Here is a 19,110-nt window from a genome sequence, read left to right on the forward strand (position 1 = left end):
TTTTGACCAGGGGGCAGAATTAATTGTGAAATGGAAAGTGAAAATGCTTGTGAACTTGCAAATTAAAAACATGATACATTTAAGGTGACCCTTTTTCATTTTTATTTAAGAAGAGAATTTGTTCCACTGTGCGATGGCCGAATCTGTTCCTTTTTGCGGAGATAATTTCTCCTGCCTTAAGGAAAATCCCTTCACATGGCAGAGAAGAGGCTGGAGTGCAGGGAAACTGGTAGAGATGCAGTTATACATTCTAACTGGGCCCCACAAACTATCAGCTAAAGGGAATAAATAAATTAAATTGCTGCACATTTTGTAGACTAACATTTTAAGGTTATTTTGAAAATAAAATATATCTTTTTATAATATTAAATGTTACGAGTCAAATGGAAGTCTTTCTAAAGTTATTTAATGATATTTATATTATGAAAAGTAGATTTCTGACATTTTAAGTTTTTACCATTTTCAGATAAAATAAACACGCACAAAACAAAAGCAAACAGCCAGAACACAAAGCTGGAAAACCCACCCGATTGACCAGAATCAACTCAAAATATTCCCACACAACAGAACCTCCTCTGTTTCTCGCTGGCTCCAAATCTCTCAGTAGAATGATCAGTGGTTTACTATCTGTCACCATCAAAACATTCCACAAATCCCGCGAATGATTCACCTGCTTGTAAACCATTGAATCAGATACCGAAGCAGTGAGGTTCTAAATGAAGCTTTGGACGTCACTGATCACGTGACTCTGGCCAAACAAATCAAGCTTCGACACAGTGCTTCTGAAGCAGTGTGTTGATTTTTTTGACACACGCACCGGAGCGTCAGCTTCAAGCAAGCCATCACTAGATTTAGCCATCGACCCCTGCCCCGATTCTTATTTTTAAAAAGGAGAAATATACTTGCCTCCATATGCTTTTCTGCGTGCTTTTAAACTATTTAAAATTACAATTCATAGTTTTATATGTGAATTATATAATGTTAAATTACTTAAGTATTTTAGGCTTTAGTTATATTCCATGTAAATCAGATATCATACAAAAATAGAAAAAAATAGCGTCACGACAATAAAAGAATATGACTTTAAGGACTTAACAACATTACTTCAGTTATAGTGCACCAACATCTCTTATACATTAGCACTAAGGGAACACTGAATGACCTGCTGGTTTTTGTCCATAAAACTACTCATCTAAGATTACCACAAAGTAAAAGATCTCTCAGCAAAATTATGCAACATTTTAGGCACTATTGCCCCGATCAAGTCAGTGAGCTGGGATTTTTTATTCTAAACATGAACTACTGTTACAGCAGCAGACATGGACTACTGTTGCCCCTCACAACAACTCAATGTCCACTATGTGAAGGAGCCGAACACATGCCTTCTCCTCTCGTTATGTCAAGAGATTTATTCTAAATAACTCTTCTTCAGCTTCGAATCAGGAGAAACACACACTGCAGTTAGTTACTTGCAAGCAAGGGCAGCCACAGCACTCGCACAGAAGTGAGGGCTCTGAGACTCACGCCCTGCCACTGCCCTGGTCTTTATTTATATACATCAGTGGGTGCGTTTGTTCATTACATTGGGATGTGGATTCGTATAGTATGCTTTATATATTCTGAGGTAAGTTGATCTTTAGTGTTACATCATATTCTATAAGGATGTTATGTGTTTGTAGACTTTCTGCCCAGTTTGACCCATTTAACAGAAGTCAGCCTGTTTAAGGCTCTGATATCTATTCTGTATGACTTAAAGCAGTTATGACATGGTCTGATTTTCTCACCCAATAAAGGAATATTTCATATATCAGTCTACTCTTCATTCTATCAGAAACAGTTATCACAGCTCGTACATTTTCCTTTTTACACATATATGTGAGCATTGAGCCAAATTTAGTAATGACAACATATTAAAAGAACAATGTTTGTCTCTTATGTATAATACATCTATATATACACTGTCAGAGATATTTGTCTTTGAGTGAAGATTTAAGGTCATAGGAAATATAAATAACTGCTACTTGCACCTTTGACCCAGAGTTCAAGCTCATATATATGTGTGTATATATATATATATATATATACAGTGGGGCAAAAAAGTATTTAGTCAGCCACCGATTGTGCAAGTGCCCCCACCTAAAATGATGACAGAGGCCAGTAATTTGCACCAGAGGTACATGTCAACTGTGAGAGACAGAATGTGAACAAAAAATCCATATATATATATATATGTATATATATATATATATATATATATATATATAGTCTGACAATACATATAATATTGGCCATATTATATTAACATTACCACAGTGAGATGACTTTAGTCTCATGAACAACATTAGCTAATTATTATTTACTAACTAATCTTGAAATGACTGTTCAGTACAGGAATGAAGCCCAACTATCATGTTTTACAGTCCTGTGGTCTCAACTAATCAAAGTGATGTCATGACAAAAATGAAGGACCAACAAAACATTTTTTCTCCTTCATTTCTGTCACACACTGCTGTATGACACGTTTCTCGCGTACTTGTAGTATGCACCGTACATAGTACGCGTAGTGTGCGTACTACAAGCGTGCAGACGCTGAATTGGGACACAGCCACTGCCTCCTACAGGACACTCTCTTCTTCCACCTTTTTACGGGACATTCACGTAACACAGCACCGATACTGCCTCACCGGGCATTACCAGTAGAGCAACACACTATTATCACACTCATTCTATCAGTGTGTTCTTCAGATGTCTGTACTTGTAAATAATACCCTGCATACAGTCCAACAGATCCATCCTACAATAACAATGGATACACAAACAAATATATTTATATAAACAAATAATTCCTTTTGATACCACAAGATCAAACAGATTTAAATATCAAACAAAGAAAACACAAAATCCAGTTTCTAAATGGAGATGTTTGTAATTAAGGGAAAAAAAATCCAAATCTACATGGTCCTGATGAGGACTTATAGAAAATGTGAATAAGAAATGTGTGCAGAGAGGCGTCATGCACTTGATACCATGACAACAGGACGGCCCTGAGCCCTCAGAGGCCGACACAAAGCTGTGACTGTTTATCTGCACGTCTCAAACACTCCTCCATTCTGACTGAGCTCAGCCTCCATTTTCTACAGGGAGACTCAGAGAGGCTTTCACTTTCATTTCACAGGAACAGCTTTGCCTCTACTTTACCTGCAGGTTCACATATGGAGAGAAATTTGCCTCGCATAGAAATCTGTGTATGCTTTGGAACTCTGAACCGAACATCCCCAACACAATACACTGTTCCTGTTTTTATGCATAATCAGAGAAAAGAACATTCGTTGAGTTTGTGAGAACAGCTTAACATTTATATATGTTATTTATACTATGAAGAGTATTTAAAGGTTTTTTTAACATTGGAGTGAAACTGTGACTCCAGCCACCCATGAAACACCAACCATGTGAGACTCAAAGCTGCCATTACTGATCCAATCACATGTGCTGAGGTTGTCACTGTGGACAAACACAGCGTCTCATAAACTCTTTGATCATGTGTTTCACAAAAGAAAAGGAACAGAACACAAAAACACAGACTCACCACTGAACATCCCCACCAGTGACTGTGTCCACAATGCACTGCATGCTGCTTACTTCCACTAACAATGAAGTTACTGCATCATTAGAGCCCTTCATGTTTCCACAAAGTGGCCACACACATGCACATACAACAGTGATTCACATGGTAGATAAGAAAGAAAAAAACATACGCACAATTTCTTTTTGGAAAAACAAAAACAAAAAAAAACAGTTGGGTGGTGTGTGATGGCTCATATAAAAACTCGCCCATAAAGGCAAACAGAACCACACTCACCTCAGACTCTCTGACCAGGGCAACTGGAACCCAGTTCCACACCTGATGGTTTCCACTATTTTTGATTTGATAAAAGGCAGGAAATCACTCAAGAAATTGATTCTCTTTTTTCATCTTTAAGTCAATTTTTTTTCCATCCTGATGATCAGAGGAGTGTTGGAGGGTTTCAGATCCTTCAGAACAACAGTAAGTGTTTAAACTGACGTCTTTCAGTCTTTGAGGTAATCTGACAGGTCGACTGAAGTCTGTGAGCTTCAGTGGATTAACAGATTGTTAATGTTAATCCATCTGAACCAGGATTAAAACTTCTCCTTATAGGTTACTGGTTACAGATGAAGGTCATGTGGAGTTAGTGGAAACCATCTGATTTACTGTGGGCTGGTTTCATCTGTGAAAACACATCTTATGAAATGGATTCAATGTGTTTTATCACCTGAAGAACCAAAAGCTACCAGACTTTATCTGACACAATATAAAGAAGAAAATCACATAAATCACAAAGAGGAAATTTACTCAGTTACTCTCCTGTACTCTGATTACAGTCATGTATGTTTTCTCTGTGTGTGTTTCTGCTCCTTCTTTGTCCCTCACTGTAAACAGATGTACTGAGAGACTCCTGCACTGATGTTTCATAGGAAAGTCCAAACAGCCTCACTGGTTCTCCATAAAGAACAAAGATTTGCTCTCTGTGGCTCCAATACAACCTAAAGACAATCAAAGGTGGAAAAAGTTCTCCAGAACAGCTCTAAAGGAGGCCATGACCTTTGACTTTATTCATTTCAGTTGATCTCAATTCACTGACAGACAGAGTGGAGGGTTGTCTCTACATTTCCTTGTTTCCTTGGAAAAGTTCATTTCCTGTTACTGTAAAACCTGCTTTACCTGTTAAATGGGACGTCAAAGTGAAACGAAAGTCAGTTGTTTAGCTGTCTGGCACAGAGGTCAGTTCACCAACAGATTGACTTCTTACACTTCTTACAAACTGCTTTGGACCTACAGAGAAAGCAGATGGATTAAACCAACCTCACAGTTTTTATCTTCATATGGATTTTTGTTCCATCCTGATGATCAGACCAGTGTTTGAGGATTTAACAGATCTCTTAAGAACAACAGTAAGTGTTTGCTGTCTTTTTCTAAAATCATTCTCAGATCAATCATCTTCAGTCAAACTTTTTAGGTAAAAAGTTTCAGTTGTCATGGTTACAGTTCAGTTAACATCCACCCACAAAAATGTTTGAACAGAAAAACTGTTTCAAAAACGATTGAGACAAAATTTAAAATGTCATTCAATTTCTACAGGATGTTACCCCTGTAAACCTTGAAACACGAAATTTCTAGAAAATTCACATTTTACTGGTCCAACATATCAAACGTCCACCGAACACGACTTCTTCTTCTGTATCAGGTGTTGAATCTCAGTTTGAAGTGTTGAGTTTGACAATCCAACGTCACAAGAGATTGAATCGCTGAAGAGTTTGAACACGCAGCTGAACAACAGGTCACGTGGAACAATATTCCACGCAACCTGTTGTTGTGAGAAATCACAAATCACTATGTAACATGTCACTACGTTAGTCCAACGTAACTGTAGGAGGTTATGTTGGACGTAGTGACATGTCACTACGTTACGGGTTACGTGTTACTACGTAACACGTCACATGGCTCAACTTCCTAAGAAGTCGGACATTTTGAGATCATCGAGTGGCAGATAAGCTAATTTTGATCTTTATTTAAACCTTAAATATAATCTGATGTGTTCAGGTTTAAACTCAGGTTCAGTTATTGAGTGAAAACACCAACAGACTCAGACATTTAGAACAAACTAAGAGTCAGATCAGCAGAAACAGAGAACACGGACATGTCTGCTGTAACTGCGTCACTCTGCTCCACGCTGATGTTTGTCCTGTTCGTCTCTGCAGGTCAGATTTAACTGTTAGAAACTAAACTGAGTTTATTTCTGAGATAAAGAGTCTCAGTCTGGTTTACATGCTGATAATATTTCTCTAAGAATTAGTTTCTGATTCATTCAGTGTTGCGATCGACACAAAGCTGGGTGGAGTCTGTGTGTGTTGGTGCAGTTTGCAGCACAGACACAAAGAAGTGTAATGTGTGTGTCAGTGTGATGTGTTGTAGTGTCAGGAGTCAGTATACAGCTACAAAGCTTTTTGTTCAGTGTATACAAACAGCTGTAGCTCCATAAAGGCAGCATGCAGAGACTCACAGTGTCTTATAATGAGAGGCTGCTTTCTCTCACACATTATGTTCACTTATTATCAGCACATGTTGTTGTTTGTGCAACAGAGTTATTGTAGTTTTGTATTTTCTCATTAGTTTTTATTCCATTTGGACTTTTTGTGTTTAGTTCAGTTTAGTTTCCAGATGATTTTCTTCTTTTTCAGGTTTGATTATTTATTGCTTGAAGAGTTTTTAATGGTTTTATTCTTTTTTCATTCTTACTGTTTGGAGGTTTGTGTCAGAGGCCAGATTTAGGAGCATCAGTACAGCTGTTCCAATAAAAGCAGAGACTCAGTCTGACAGACATCCAGAGTCTCAATGAACTCGTCCATCAACAACATTTGATCAAACTAACAGATTCTAAAACTAAAGATTTGTTTTTATTTGTTCACAAAATGGTTTCAGATGATGTTTTTCATCCATCTCAGTCTTTCTCATGAACTTTGTCTCCAAACCTCTCAGCCTGAGCTTCCCTCTGATCAACTCGTTCATAATCTCGTCCATTCTGCTCTCAATGAAAATCTGAACATGTTCAGCTCGGCCTCCTGTCTTTGTGTCAGAGTCTCCAAAGCAAACATCACAGCAGCTCACTGCCATCTTTAAACCTTCCCTTTCACTCTTGCTGCTGTCCTTCTGTCACAAATCAGCTCTGATGAAGATGCTCGGGATCAGGTGAGGAGGAGGAGAAGACTCGCTGTGGTGACGCCTGAAGGGAGCAGCTGACACAAGAAGAGACACAATCAAAGATCATCATCTAATAACAGAAGACAATCTTTTATTGTGTGTTTCTGATTGGCTGCTGTTGAAGTGAACAGTTGCACTTTGACCTTTAACCTCTCTGCTCTGTGTTGTTTCCTCTTTCAGACCAGAAAAACATCACAGCTGAGTCTGGACAGGACGTCACTCTGACATGTCGAGCTCCAAACAACAACATCATCAGTTTAGAGTGGAGCAGAGCTGACCTGGGAGATGAATATGTGCTTTTGTACCGGGATGGAAAGTTTGTTCCAGCCAACCAGCATCCATCTTTTAAGAACCGGGTGGATCTGCAGGACAGACAGATGAAGGATGGAGACGTGTCTTTGATTCTGAAGGATGTGACGATTAATGATGCTGGAACATATGAGTGTGGTGTCGTCCAGACAGGAACAGAGCATTTGAATCCCATCAACACCACCAACCTTCATGTTGTTCCTCCAGGTGAGTGAGTAGAGTTGAGTGTGTGTGTGATCAGAGGTGAAGCTGCTTCCTGGTTGTTGATGTTTGTTTCTAAAGATGTTGTTGATGAGACTTTGTAGAAAGCAGCTGGTCTGAGTGATGTGATCAGAGTGCAGTAGATAATGTCTGACAGCAGTTTGAAGAGGAAATGGATTCTGTTCTGTTCTTCACTCATCACCTACCTGACAGCTGACACCTCACACCTGTTTCTCACCTGCAGGTCAGACAGGAGGACAAGAGAAGGATGAAGACAACAAAGATGGAGGAAAGGAAGACAGGTGGACTGCTGGACTGATAGTTGGTCTGTCAGTTCTTGTTGCTGCTGTTGTTGGTTTCCTGATCTACAGAAGATGTAAACTGAATCCTGCTGATCCACATGTAGCAGAGCGTCTTCAGCATGATTGTGAGTCAGATGAACAAACACAAAGATAAATAAATGATGGTGAACATCCAGCAGACGGCTGTAGAAAGCTGGATGTTCAGAGTCTGATGTTATTTCTCTGATGATCATCATGTTCAGACTCAGACCAACAGTGTGTGTCTGTGCTGTCTGTCAGTGACTCTGAACTACAGTTTCTTCATCTTCAGGCTGTTCATGAGATTTACTGACACAAAGTCAAACTGTGTTACAAACACACATGAATTTCTGAGCTCTGGGCCCTGTTTCAGAAAGCCGGTTTAGTGCAAACTCTGAGTAAGTATACCCTGAGTTAACGAAAACTCTGGGTTTTCGGTTTCACAAAGCGAGTTTAGATTAATGCTGGGTGAGTTACTATGACGACACACTCCGTGAAGCTAACCTGCCCCCTAGCAGGTTTACTTCAACTAACCCTGAACTTCTCCGCCTCTTTGTCGGAAACCTGACTGTAGGAAGTGTCAGACATGGTGCCCCTTCCTTGAAGAGCCAGTAGATGTTGAAGCCCAAATTCTCCGCAGAGCTCTCCGCCGGGAGAGAGTGATTAGAGCGCGTTTGGACATTTTATCATGTCCTGATGATTTTCTGTGTGAACGTTACTGTTTTTCAGCACAATCGATAATTTATTTGAATAACATTCTCGGGCCTTATATTGCTCATGTGACACATCGCGGACATTCTCTCGGTTCTGTACATATTATTTGTATTGCACTTCGTTTTTTTGCAAACGGGAGCTTTCTGTATAATATTGGTGACGCTGAGCACGTTTCCAAGGCTACCGTCTGTCGGGCAGTCAGGAATGTTACAGTTGCACTGAAACGTCTCCTGTACTCGTTTGTGGTGTTCCCCGGTCATAGACCCACAAGATTTATCAAAGAGGGATTCCACAAAATTGTAGGTATCAGGATGAACAAAACTTAATTCATGATGTGGTGATACTTGAACTACTACTTAGATTTTACATTTATTTTCAGGGTTCCCAGGCGTGATTGGCTGTATAGATGGCACTCACATTCCATTCTGCTGCTTGAAGTGTTCCATTTCCAAAAAGCATTTTTTTATTTTCTTGATCAAATAGGTCTTGTACAGCTGCTTTACAGGGAGCTATTGAAACACAGAAAATAGCATTGACATTCATAGTACATGCCTACTTAGGTTGGTTGTAAATCAGTGCTGAACATCTTACTGAGGAAAGGTTTGTTGGAGAAGTGGCTGGACCCTCTTCCTCTACATTTTTTATATTTCATTTTTACTTGCTGCCAGGAACGTTTGGGGCCTGTTGGGTTGCACATGCGCTCACATCACATCACAAAATAAAATGTATAAAATAAAAAATAAAATGAAATATAATAAAATAACGTGTTAAATGGGTGGAAATCCCTAGATCAATTTTTAAATTAACACTCACGCATTGACTCTGTCGGCTATGTATTGCCATGCATGCTCCCTTTCTTTTGCAGCTGAGGCTGTGTTACTTTTTTTCCGCAAAATTTGCATGTTATCGGCATATGCTGCCATCAGAATTTCGGCCTCAAGCGCTGTAAAATACATTGGCCGCGCCTTCTTTCCCTCCGTCTCCATGGTGACTCGCTTAATCTGTGCTCCACTAATCAGGGCTTTATGCGCGTGCTTAACTTGGGGTTAAAGCAACTCCGCGTTGATTGAACTAATTGTTATCAGCCTTTCTGAAACCGAATATTCCGAGTTGGACAGTTCGGGGTTACTCAACCCTGAGTATCATTTTTAACTCTGAGTTTTCTAAACCGGCTTTCTGAAACAGGGCCCTGATCTCAGAGTCAGTGAGTGTTTTTGTGTTGGAGCTTCAGCTGTTTGTAAGAACTTGTTCTGTGAGAGATGAACAACACAGACCTGAGATCAGCTGTTACAAACACTGAATGAAGTGACAACACAAATGCTGTGTGATGATCTGAGTGTAGATGAAGGTCTGTGGATTATAGACGATCAATAATCTGCCTGATTGTGTTCAGGATCATTGATCAGTTACAAATGAATGAGCTGTGACTCAGTTTGGATGTAGAAATGTTGTCTCAGTCAAACTGAGCTCTTTCATGTTTCTATGAACTTTGTGTGTGTTGAATGCAGCAGGAAGAAAAACAAAGTGTGTGTAACAACCCTCTCTGTAACTGATGCTGCTTATTTTACACTCAGCAGGTTTCATCATCTTTTCATTAAATACAGCTGAGAGTGTTTTACAGTCACAGTGTTATGATTGTTATGAAGCTACAGATTTATGGAGCTGCACACTCAGAGATTTCTGTCTGATCCTGATACTCTGAAACTTTTATTGAACTTTTGTTACAGAACAAATATAAATAATGTTCAGCTTCATGTTTACATGTGTTCTGCATACGTTACCATGGTGATTTAACCAGGTTTGTGAGAGAGACGACTCTGACTGTTTGCCCGACACAGCTCACTAACTCATCACTCTGGCTTCATATTTAAATTCTTCTGCACTTCACAGTCAAACCTACCAAACATCAACATGTTAAATCTCCATGGTAGCTGCACATTATTTACATTTGTTCTGTAAGAAAAGTTCGATAAAAAGTTTTAGTTTTCACAAACTATGAACTGGAAATGCTGAGTGTGTCTGAAATAACAAGAACACACACACTCTTGAATAAATAACATCTTGTAGTTTCTGACACTTTGCATGTTTAGCATGAGGCTAAAATTCCCCCTCAGTGGGTCACTGGTGACCTGCTGGATGTTCAGAGGTTCATTAAATCCAACATGACTAAAAACTCAAATGTCAAAGGAAATAAACAAAATATTTAAAGTCAATCATTCTGATCATAATTGTACTTTGACCTTTAACCTCTCTGCTCTGTGTTGTTTCCTCTTTCAGGTCAAAAAAACATCACAGCTGAGTCTGGACAGAAGAACATCACTCTTCTATGCCGAGCTCCAAACAACGGATACCCTCAGATGACTGTAGAGTGGAGCAGACTTGACCTGGGGGATCGATATGTGCTTTTGTATCGGGACAGTCACTTTAATTCACACAACCAGCATCCATCTTTTAAGAACCGGGTGGATCTGCGGGACAGACAGATGAAGGATGGAGACGTGTCTTTGATTCTGATGAATGTGACGATTAATGACACTGGAACATACGAGTGTGGTGTCGTCCAGAAAGAAGGTTTAAAGCTCATCAACAGCACCAACCTTCATGTTGATCCTCCAGGTGAGTGAGTAGAGTTGAGTGTGTGTGTGATCAGAGGTGAAGCTGCTTCCTGGTTGTTGATGTTTGTTTCTAAAGATGTTGTTGATGAGACTTTGTAGAAAGCAGCTGGTCTGAGTGATGTGATCAGAGTGCAGTAGATAATGTCTGACAGCAGTTTGAAGAGGAAATGGATTCTGTTCTGTTCTTCACTCATCACCTACCTGACAGCTGACACCTCACACCTGTTTCTCACCTGCAGGTCAGACAGGAGGACAAGAGAAGGATGAAGACAAAGAGAAGAAGGAGGATGGATCTGTTGGACTGATTGCTGGTCTGATAGTTTCTTCTGTTCTTCTTGTTGCTGCTGTTGTTGGATTTTTGATCTACAGAAAATATAAACAACAGCAGAGTGAGGAAACAAGCCAGCCTCCTGTTGAGCTGCAGCAGGCTGAAATGTCTCAGAGTTCTTCCAACTTTGATTCTGCTGCTGCTGTTCAGAGTTCTGGGTGTTGTCAGTGTTTAAAATCCTGCAGAAACAGATGAACTGAGCACAGACAGCAGGCCCACAGTACTGTAGGTTTATTTCATTTTAATCTTTAATGGCTGCTTCTGTTTCTGCTGACAGCTCATCTCAGTGGACGACTTTCATCTTTAAAACAAGTCTTTATATTTCAGCTCTGTAGTTCACTGGAACATCCAGAGGGCTGTGACTACAAATCAGCTTCAACACAGTCAGACTTTCTTTGTGTTAGCTGGCTCAACTAAACCTGAAACTGCAGTCAGAGACAGCAGGTATCACCATGGTGATTATCAACTTCCTCTGTTACCCTGGCTCTCTGCTTCAGGCTCTGAGCACGCTCAGATGAAAAGGAGCGTTTCATGTGTCATGTGACTTTTCCTCTACACAAAATGATCCCTGTGAGCGCCACTCAGTCCAATCAGAGGCATTACTCATTGATAACTTCACTAATGTCTCCACTAAATGAATACAGGTACATTGTGACAATGAGATGTGCAGTTTAGCTTCATTCAGTGTTTTCAGTAAGTTACAGTTTAACAAGCTGCACATATAAAACATTTCATCCAGCAGAGAATCTGCATCACAGTGAAAACGTGGCTCTAACAGCTGATTTAAAAACAAAACTCTGAACATGACCTGCTCCTGACCAGGTGATGTTTCACCATCAGTTACCATGGTGATTTAGCCTCTTTCTGACACAGAAAGCTCTGACTTTGAGTGTGACACAGCTCACTGAGACATTACTCTGGTTTTGTTGTGCTCTGAGGTTCAGTTTTTCAAAATTAGAAAATCTCAAAGTAAAACGCTTTAAAACTCTACAGCTGCTGTCAGCAAAAATAACTTTTAACTCTTCAAACAAATGAAATCAACACTTGAACATTTTTCACTTTGATGGTTTTGTTTCCACTGACTGTAGTTACATCATTTTGAGCTCAGATTACACATTTATGAAATATGTTCACAACTTAATCTGATGTGTGATTTCAGTTTCTCCTTGTCTTTGTGATGTGTGGTTTGTTTACCCTCAGTATCCATGAGCAGTGTCACAGACCTGGGATCAGTGTTTTTGTTTATAAGATCAAATATGACCTCATCATGTGAGTTTAAGCTTTGGACCACAAAACTTCAACAACACTAATCCTCAATCAGCTGTTTCACTAAAATTACATCCAAGTACAAACTGATCCCATCGTTCATGCATCAATTTGTAGCTGACAGATGGTTGCCTAGGTAACCCTCTAATGTATTTACTGCTGGTACATTCATCACTCAGCAGTACGATTTAATCTGATTGGTTGTCACTTCAATAGTTCTCAAGTAAAGAAAAGTTTACCTCAGTACTCGCTCACTTCAAATCACTGATCAGTTATTTCCTCGTCTGAGTTTCGTTGACCTTTCGTGACCTCTGACTGCTGCTGGTCTCTTTGTGTGAACACTTTTCACTGAAACTGGAAATCTGAGTTTCTGTGAAGTCTGACTCAGGATCCAGTGATCAGGGACGACTGAATGGTTCAATTCAATTCAGTTTTTAATCACAACAACAGTCGCTTCAAGGCCCTTTATGCTATCATTATTATTATTATTATTATTATTATTATTATTATTATTATTATATTTATATTGAAAAGTAAATAATGTGCAATAATACATAATGTACTCAGAGTCAGAGTTTTTTAGTTTGTTCATTAATAACAGTTTTAAGCATGTTGAGTGTTTTTCTTTATTCAAGCATTTTTAATGATGTGATTGGTGATTAAAATGTGTAGCTGCTTGTTTTGTATGTTTGGCCTTGTATGTGTGTTTATGCTCTGATTGTATTTTCCTGCTGCTCACACACAGGATTAAAAAAGCCTGAAAACTCAGTGTTCACAGAGTCTGAGCTCCAAAGGTCAGTGTGAAAAGTGTCTCTGTATTTGAACAATAAACTACTGGATAAGTCTGATGCTGATATCATCCTCTGTTATTTCATGAATGAGTCTCAGTCGCTCTGACTTTGGTTTAAATTATTCATTTTTTAAATTTGTGTCATTAGCAGAGAAACTAAATCATGTAAAGTTTATCATCATGTCACATGTCATCACAGATTGAAAAGATTTAATATCTGTGTGTTTGTTATTAACACTGAGTATTTATTGTTGTTTTTAATCATAAACTGAGGTTTGAAACATTTCTGGATTTATTGAAATGTGTCTGTGAGAGAGATGTAAACTTGATAATGTGGAATAAATGTTTGATAATATTGATAAATTTTGACAATAATGAATGAAATCTTGGAATCTATGATCCATGCTGGATTCTTGTCATTAAATCTTTATTAATTGTCTAACATCCTCTTATATTGTGCTTTAAAAGCTGTGACTATAGAATTAATCACTCTCACACATAGTTTAAGCAGTTTAACATGTGTACCTAATAAACTGGCAGGTGAGTGTAGCTCCCTGTAGTTGAATTGGGTTCATGAGGTTCAGGTTCACTTTGATTAAGTTAAAAACAAAAGATTTTGACGCCTAAAAATAACAAATTAATAATAGCAATACAAAATAATAATAAAATCAGTAGTAGACTTTACAGTTTCTAAAGTCTCAACTAACTTAAATGTGTGTGGAGGTCTATTGAAGTTTGCTGAATTATCACATGCAATGGTCCAGTTTGACCTCATGGAGGCAGTGCTGTTATCAGTCATCAGGCAGGAAACAGGACATCTGTTCAGGCAGGATATTGTCTGATGACCTGGCTGTTTTGAAGAATTACTGTGAGCTGGTTTTGCAATGAAAGAAAGAACGTGTACTTTAGTGATCCCCGTGGGGAAATTTCTCTCTGCATTTAACCCATTCACTCAGTGAAGCAGTGGGCAGCCATTGGGCGCCCGGGAAGCAGCGTGTAGGGACAGTACCTTGCTCAGGGGTACCTCAGGGTGGCTATTCAGGGGAACTGAACCCCCAGCTTTGCGATCATGGGGCGACCACTCAACCTACTGAGCTATCCCTTTTAAAGCAAATCCGCATTAAACCTCAAACCATTTTTTTCTGAGTATTTTCAGAGTGATTTCTGATGACAACAGCTGAGTGACATTTCACTCCGATGTTACAAAGAGTCTCTGAGAAACCTGTTTCTGACTGAAACTCTTCATTCCTTTGCAGATGATCTGTTAGCTGTTTCACAACTACATTTTCAAGAATTTTTGAGATGAAAGAAAATATAATTTTTATATGGAGGGTCTTGAGTGCCAAAATGAATTCCTTAAATAAATTTCATTAAAAAATAATTAATAAATAATTAAATTTGTAATCAAATGATGCTCGTCTGCATTGTTGTTGGACCACATCTGTCCCAATGAACTCTCAGCAATGCTGTCACAGCTAGAACGTCACAAACAGCAGAGACGTGTCTGATATCTGGTTTTAGTACAATCACAAGTTAAGAGATGGAGTTTGTTAACATGAGAAACATAAAGAGACAATTTAAAGTGTTTCTGCAGGTAAAACCACAGCAGCTTCCTTTAGACTGGAGTTAGTGTGAAGCTGATGAGCTTCTCACTGCAGTGTGTTCTGGTTTGGTTAATAATCATGTTCATGCTGTGAGAACATGTTTGCTTTGAGCTCTGTGGTGAAGAGTGTCAGTGTGCACTGGAAGAAGATGCAGCTTTGTGGTCGTCCACCTGCCTTTTTCTCAGAAACTAAACCCAGTTCTTTGTGGTCACTCTTGAGTTTCACAGCAGACGTGTTAGGATGGAAAAAACTGTGAAAAGCTGCATAATAATATCACAGTCCTGTTGCAGTTGTACCTGCAGTTATTTTAACGTGTTTTATTGTACAGAGACTGATTCAGCTGTGGTCTACTCAGCAGTGAGAACTGAAGACGTCAGTTATGGACAAACAACCATCAGAACAAGGAGGCCCAGGTACAGCTGCTCTTTATCTGTGACTGAGACAAGCTAGCTGCTCACCCTGCTGTGTCAGAAAAATGAAGACCACATCCTTCGGAGGACCCGGCCTTCGCAGTCTACATAGCTAACACTGCCAGTGTCATTTGATTTCATTCATAATGTGATCATCAGCAGAATTCACACAGTGATATTTATTAAATCACAAACTGACCAAAACTGTAAGTGAAATGTTTCAGTGTGTCTCTGTAATCACACACAATTACATGTGTTTGCAGAGATTTAATGAAGTGTGTGTGTGACATGTAAATGGTTCAGCGTCCAGCCTGCCTGGGAGGAGCTCATTGGGCTCTCGCTTTTGGCCCACACACCTGAGCTGATTGGTTCCCATTTTCCCTAGCCGCTATTTAAGGTTGTGGCTCAGAGGAGCTCATTGCTGGAACATTGAATGTCCTGAGTTTGTCCAAGTTTGCCGCCTGTGATTGTTGGCGTAGTATTAATACGCGCTTCTTTATATAAATTCCCTGGACCTGTTTGTGTTTCCTACCCTGGATCCCTGAGTGCAGCTGTGTGGATTCAGTCCAGCGTGACAGACACAGTCTTACCAGGGTGAATGGGATGCCAGATGAGGACAGGTCAAACAAAACAAAACAAAGCAAAAAAATCACCAATGCATACATGCAGCTCACCTTCACACACTCTGACACTATAGTGCAGCTAGACCCCAGTCACCTCCACTTTTGGCCTTCTGCGTCTGACTAAAAGAAACAAAAGTTATAATGTATTCCAACAAAACCCTGAATATACCCTCTGCCCAACTGCAGAAACACGCTGGCGATCTGCAGCTAGAACATAAACAAAGGTCTACAAATACAAAACATTCAGAAACCAAATATACAAACAAAACATAAACCTTTAATGTAGAGCAGATGGCGTCACAGTGTCACGCTAAATCGCCACATCCGACTGCTCTAATTAGATGATTTGATCAATTAACATGCACAACAACAGGCTCCCGTATCTGGCATGTACGGCTCAACTGTTTTTGAAAATGTCCCCTTCTAATAAGATGGCAAAAGGCAAGAAACAAAAAAGAAATCCAAAAGGAAAGGCAAAGCAGTAGCACTTCTGTAAACGTAGCCTGGAGAAGCAGTAGAGGCTGTAAGGCTATCGGCTGCCCACTGAGGCCCACAATTCCTGCAATGCATCATACATATTTGCAGCAAAAGACAATAAAAGGCTGAGATCGTGACGAATGAGTTACGCACCAATCAAAGGACATTGCTTAATTTATTAACAAAGTGACCCATAGCAAACTCCTTCAACTACAAACACACTTGTTTACCAACGAGTAAAATAATAAACATATGGCACAAAATAAACACTTACCAGCAGCGATGGAGGCTTCAGGGAAATAATCAGCAGGTGATCTCTGTAACATGATAACACCAATCAACCAAAGTGTAGCCAATTCAGCCGAGGCAACAAGTATGCAACTCCTACCTGAAGTAGAACAGGCATCTCGGAAAACGTTGGAGCAAATATGTGATGTCTTGATAAATCGAGTAGATATTTGAAGTTTAAACAGCACCATTCTCACCTGAAAATATCTTAAAAGTTTATTTTGCGATTCAGAAAGAGTAATATTTTAAATCTGCGTCACTCTGAAACTGCCTTGTTCAAGTTTTCGATGAAATGCATTCTGGGATATTTGCCTGGGTTAGCCTACAGTAGCTAGCGAACTGATTGGAGACCAAAACAGCCAATCAGAATTTTTGCATCCAAGTCTGTGATTGGTTGGTTTTGTGGCACACTTATAACGGTGTACAGAGAGTTGAGCGCGCGAAGCAGAGATGTTGTGAGAGCAAACAACACACTGACAGCAGGGGGATGTTCTTCGTACCTCGCTTACTACATCCAAGATCAAATGACACATCCAAGATCAAATCATCGCGCTAACCGTGAGCTCGCTAATTCGGTTCTCCGAACGCACCTGTTGTTGACGATTAGTACAGCTGGATGAAGTAATCTGAGATCACTGGGTGACTTAAAAGGGGCTACGCATCGATAGTAGAAACATTGATCGGCAACCCTGTGATTGGTCGGCGAAGATGTGGAAGGAGCGCACTCAGTGTATTACGGCAGCAGAGCAAGAACTCTTGATTTTGGGATATCAGAAGTTTCAGAGTTTAATTAAAACGCAGGGGAACACTGCAAAGGCTGCAAAAGCAAGGAGAGAGGGCTGGCAGAAAGTTGCTGACAAATTACACTCGTAAGTGATCCATGATATTACATTATATCATGTGATATTATATTATACCACATTATATTATATTACACCATATCCTCTTCCACATTAGAGCCACAACAGGACCCACTAGAACATGGGAACAAGTAAAAGTGAAATATAGGAATATTCTACAGAATGGTAATATTTATCACTTATATTGCTTTTAGTCTATGACAAGAGACCCTGGAATAATCTGTTTGTTTATAACAGCAACCAAGAAAAGGGCAGAGCAAATAAAGACAGGTGGTGGTCCTGCACCCCCTCGTCACACCCCTTTTTGTACTGTGACATTTATTGACATTGTGGGTTTTTATGTGTGTAGTTTGAATAACACTCCATCACTTTTACCTGTTCCCATGCAAGGGGTGACTGAAGCATGCACAGTAAGTCGGGAGTAAGTATATACAGTACAGTAAGTATATATACAGTGTTGGGGAGTAACGGAATACATGTACCGCCGTTACGTATTCAGAATACAAAATATGAGTAACTGTATTCCGTTACAGTTACCGTTTAAAAAGGTGGTATTCAGAATACAGTTACTTTGTTGAAATAAATGGAATACACGGCGGTACTTTCCTGTTTCATATTATCGCGGGTCAGGACTGTTTGGGTTTGTTTGACAGCTACGTTCTGTTGTTCCAGGCGGCAGCGTTACGGTTGCCATGGTTACAGGGTGACGCGCTCTCTCTCTGCGTGTTTCCTGGGTGAGAGAGCGCTTTTTTGTTGTTGTTGTTGTGCTAAGCTAAAAGGCAGAATGCTACAGGCATAGCTCTAAAGCATGTAGCCTCATGGGCAGTGTAGTCCGTGCTGCAGGGAGAATGGACTACCATACCCGTTATGTGTCTGTGAGCGAGGGAGGGAGAGAAAGGAAAAGTCCGAGCTGTCACGGAGCAAAAACGGGAGCTGGAAGCATGTAAATATAATAATAACCACAGCAGCCAAGAAGAGTGCCTGAGGAGCCCATTTGTAAGTAAGCTATTAAGACTCAACTGTACACTGTGTTCGTGTTTTCCTCCGGAAAAAATAAGTTCCGTTGGAGAAGCCTTTCAACGCCTCTCTCTGTCTCCCGCAAGCAAAGTTGACCCAGACAACAAAGTAAAGCTAGTTTTCGGCTACCAGCCCGACACGAACCCGACGTATTAGCCAGAGGTCCCTTTACTACGTTTCGGAGCCGCGGACCTTCAGTAACAGTAATAAATCACAGCAATAGGACATTCATGTAGTTGTAAACAGCATGATAATATATTAAGTATTCCAAAGTATTCAGAATACGTTACTCTCATTGAGTAACGTAACGGAATACGTTACAGAATACATTTTGGGGCATGTATTCAGTATTCTGTAGTGGAATACATTTTAAAAGTAACCTTCCCAACACTGTATATATATATATATATATATATATATATATTTGGAGAGAGAGAGAGAGAGAGAGAGAAAGTAAATAATAACCTCACGGGAGAATCGATATCTCTCTATGAGCACACCGTCGCGCCG

At 39.8% G+C, this 19,110-nt stretch overlaps 1 protein-coding gene and 1 long non-coding RNA gene across 2 annotated transcripts; one reads left to right on the forward strand and one right to left on the reverse strand.

Annotated features, from left to right (window-relative positions):
• Window positions 1–5,486: 5,486 nt before the first annotated feature.
• LOC109199726 (uncharacterized) lies at window positions 5,487–12,892 on the forward strand. The gene is made up of 5 exons (XM_019355041.2): window positions 5,487–5,778; window positions 6,959–7,294; window positions 7,533–7,715; window positions 10,600–10,938; window positions 11,177–12,892. Exons 1-5 carry the CDS (start codon window positions 5,718–5,720, stop codon window positions 11,458–11,460), a joined length of 1,203 nt encoding a protein of 400 aa, XP_019210586.1. The 5' UTR covers window positions 5,487–5,717; the 3' UTR covers window positions 11,461–12,892.
• On the reverse strand, window positions 11,189–17,200 carry LOC109199727 (uncharacterized). The gene is made up of 4 exons (XR_002060039.2): window positions 16,824–17,200; window positions 16,710–16,752; window positions 16,010–16,078; window positions 11,189–11,300 (listed from the first exon to the last, which is right to left on the reverse strand). It is a non-coding gene; the product is annotated as an uncharacterized LOC109199727 (long non-coding RNA).
• Window positions 17,201–19,110: the final 1,910 nt, after the last annotated feature.

The sequence above is a fragment of the Oreochromis niloticus genome, unplaced genomic scaffold (genome assembly GCF_001858045.2).
Source record: "Oreochromis niloticus isolate F11D_XX unplaced genomic scaffold, O_niloticus_UMD_NMBU tig00002136_pilon, whole genome shotgun sequence".
Classification (NCBI taxonomy): domain Eukaryota; kingdom Metazoa; phylum Chordata; class Actinopteri; order Cichliformes; family Cichlidae; genus Oreochromis; species Oreochromis niloticus.

Excerpts from the sequence above, each read along its gene's own strand:
- LOC109199726 (XM_019355041.2), top strand. The coding sequence starts at position 5,718 with ATGTCTGCTGTAACTGCGTCACTCTGCTCCACGCTGATGTTTGTCCTG. Across the intron at positions 5,779-6,958 it reads TGTCCTGTTCGTCTCTGCAG|ACCAGAAAAACATCACAGCT; the intron begins GTCAGATTTAAC and ends TTCCTCTTTCAG. Across the intron at positions 10,939-11,176 it reads CCTTCATGTTGATCCTCCAG|GTCAGACAGGAGGACAAGAG; the intron begins GTGAGTGAGTAG and ends TCTCACCTGCAG.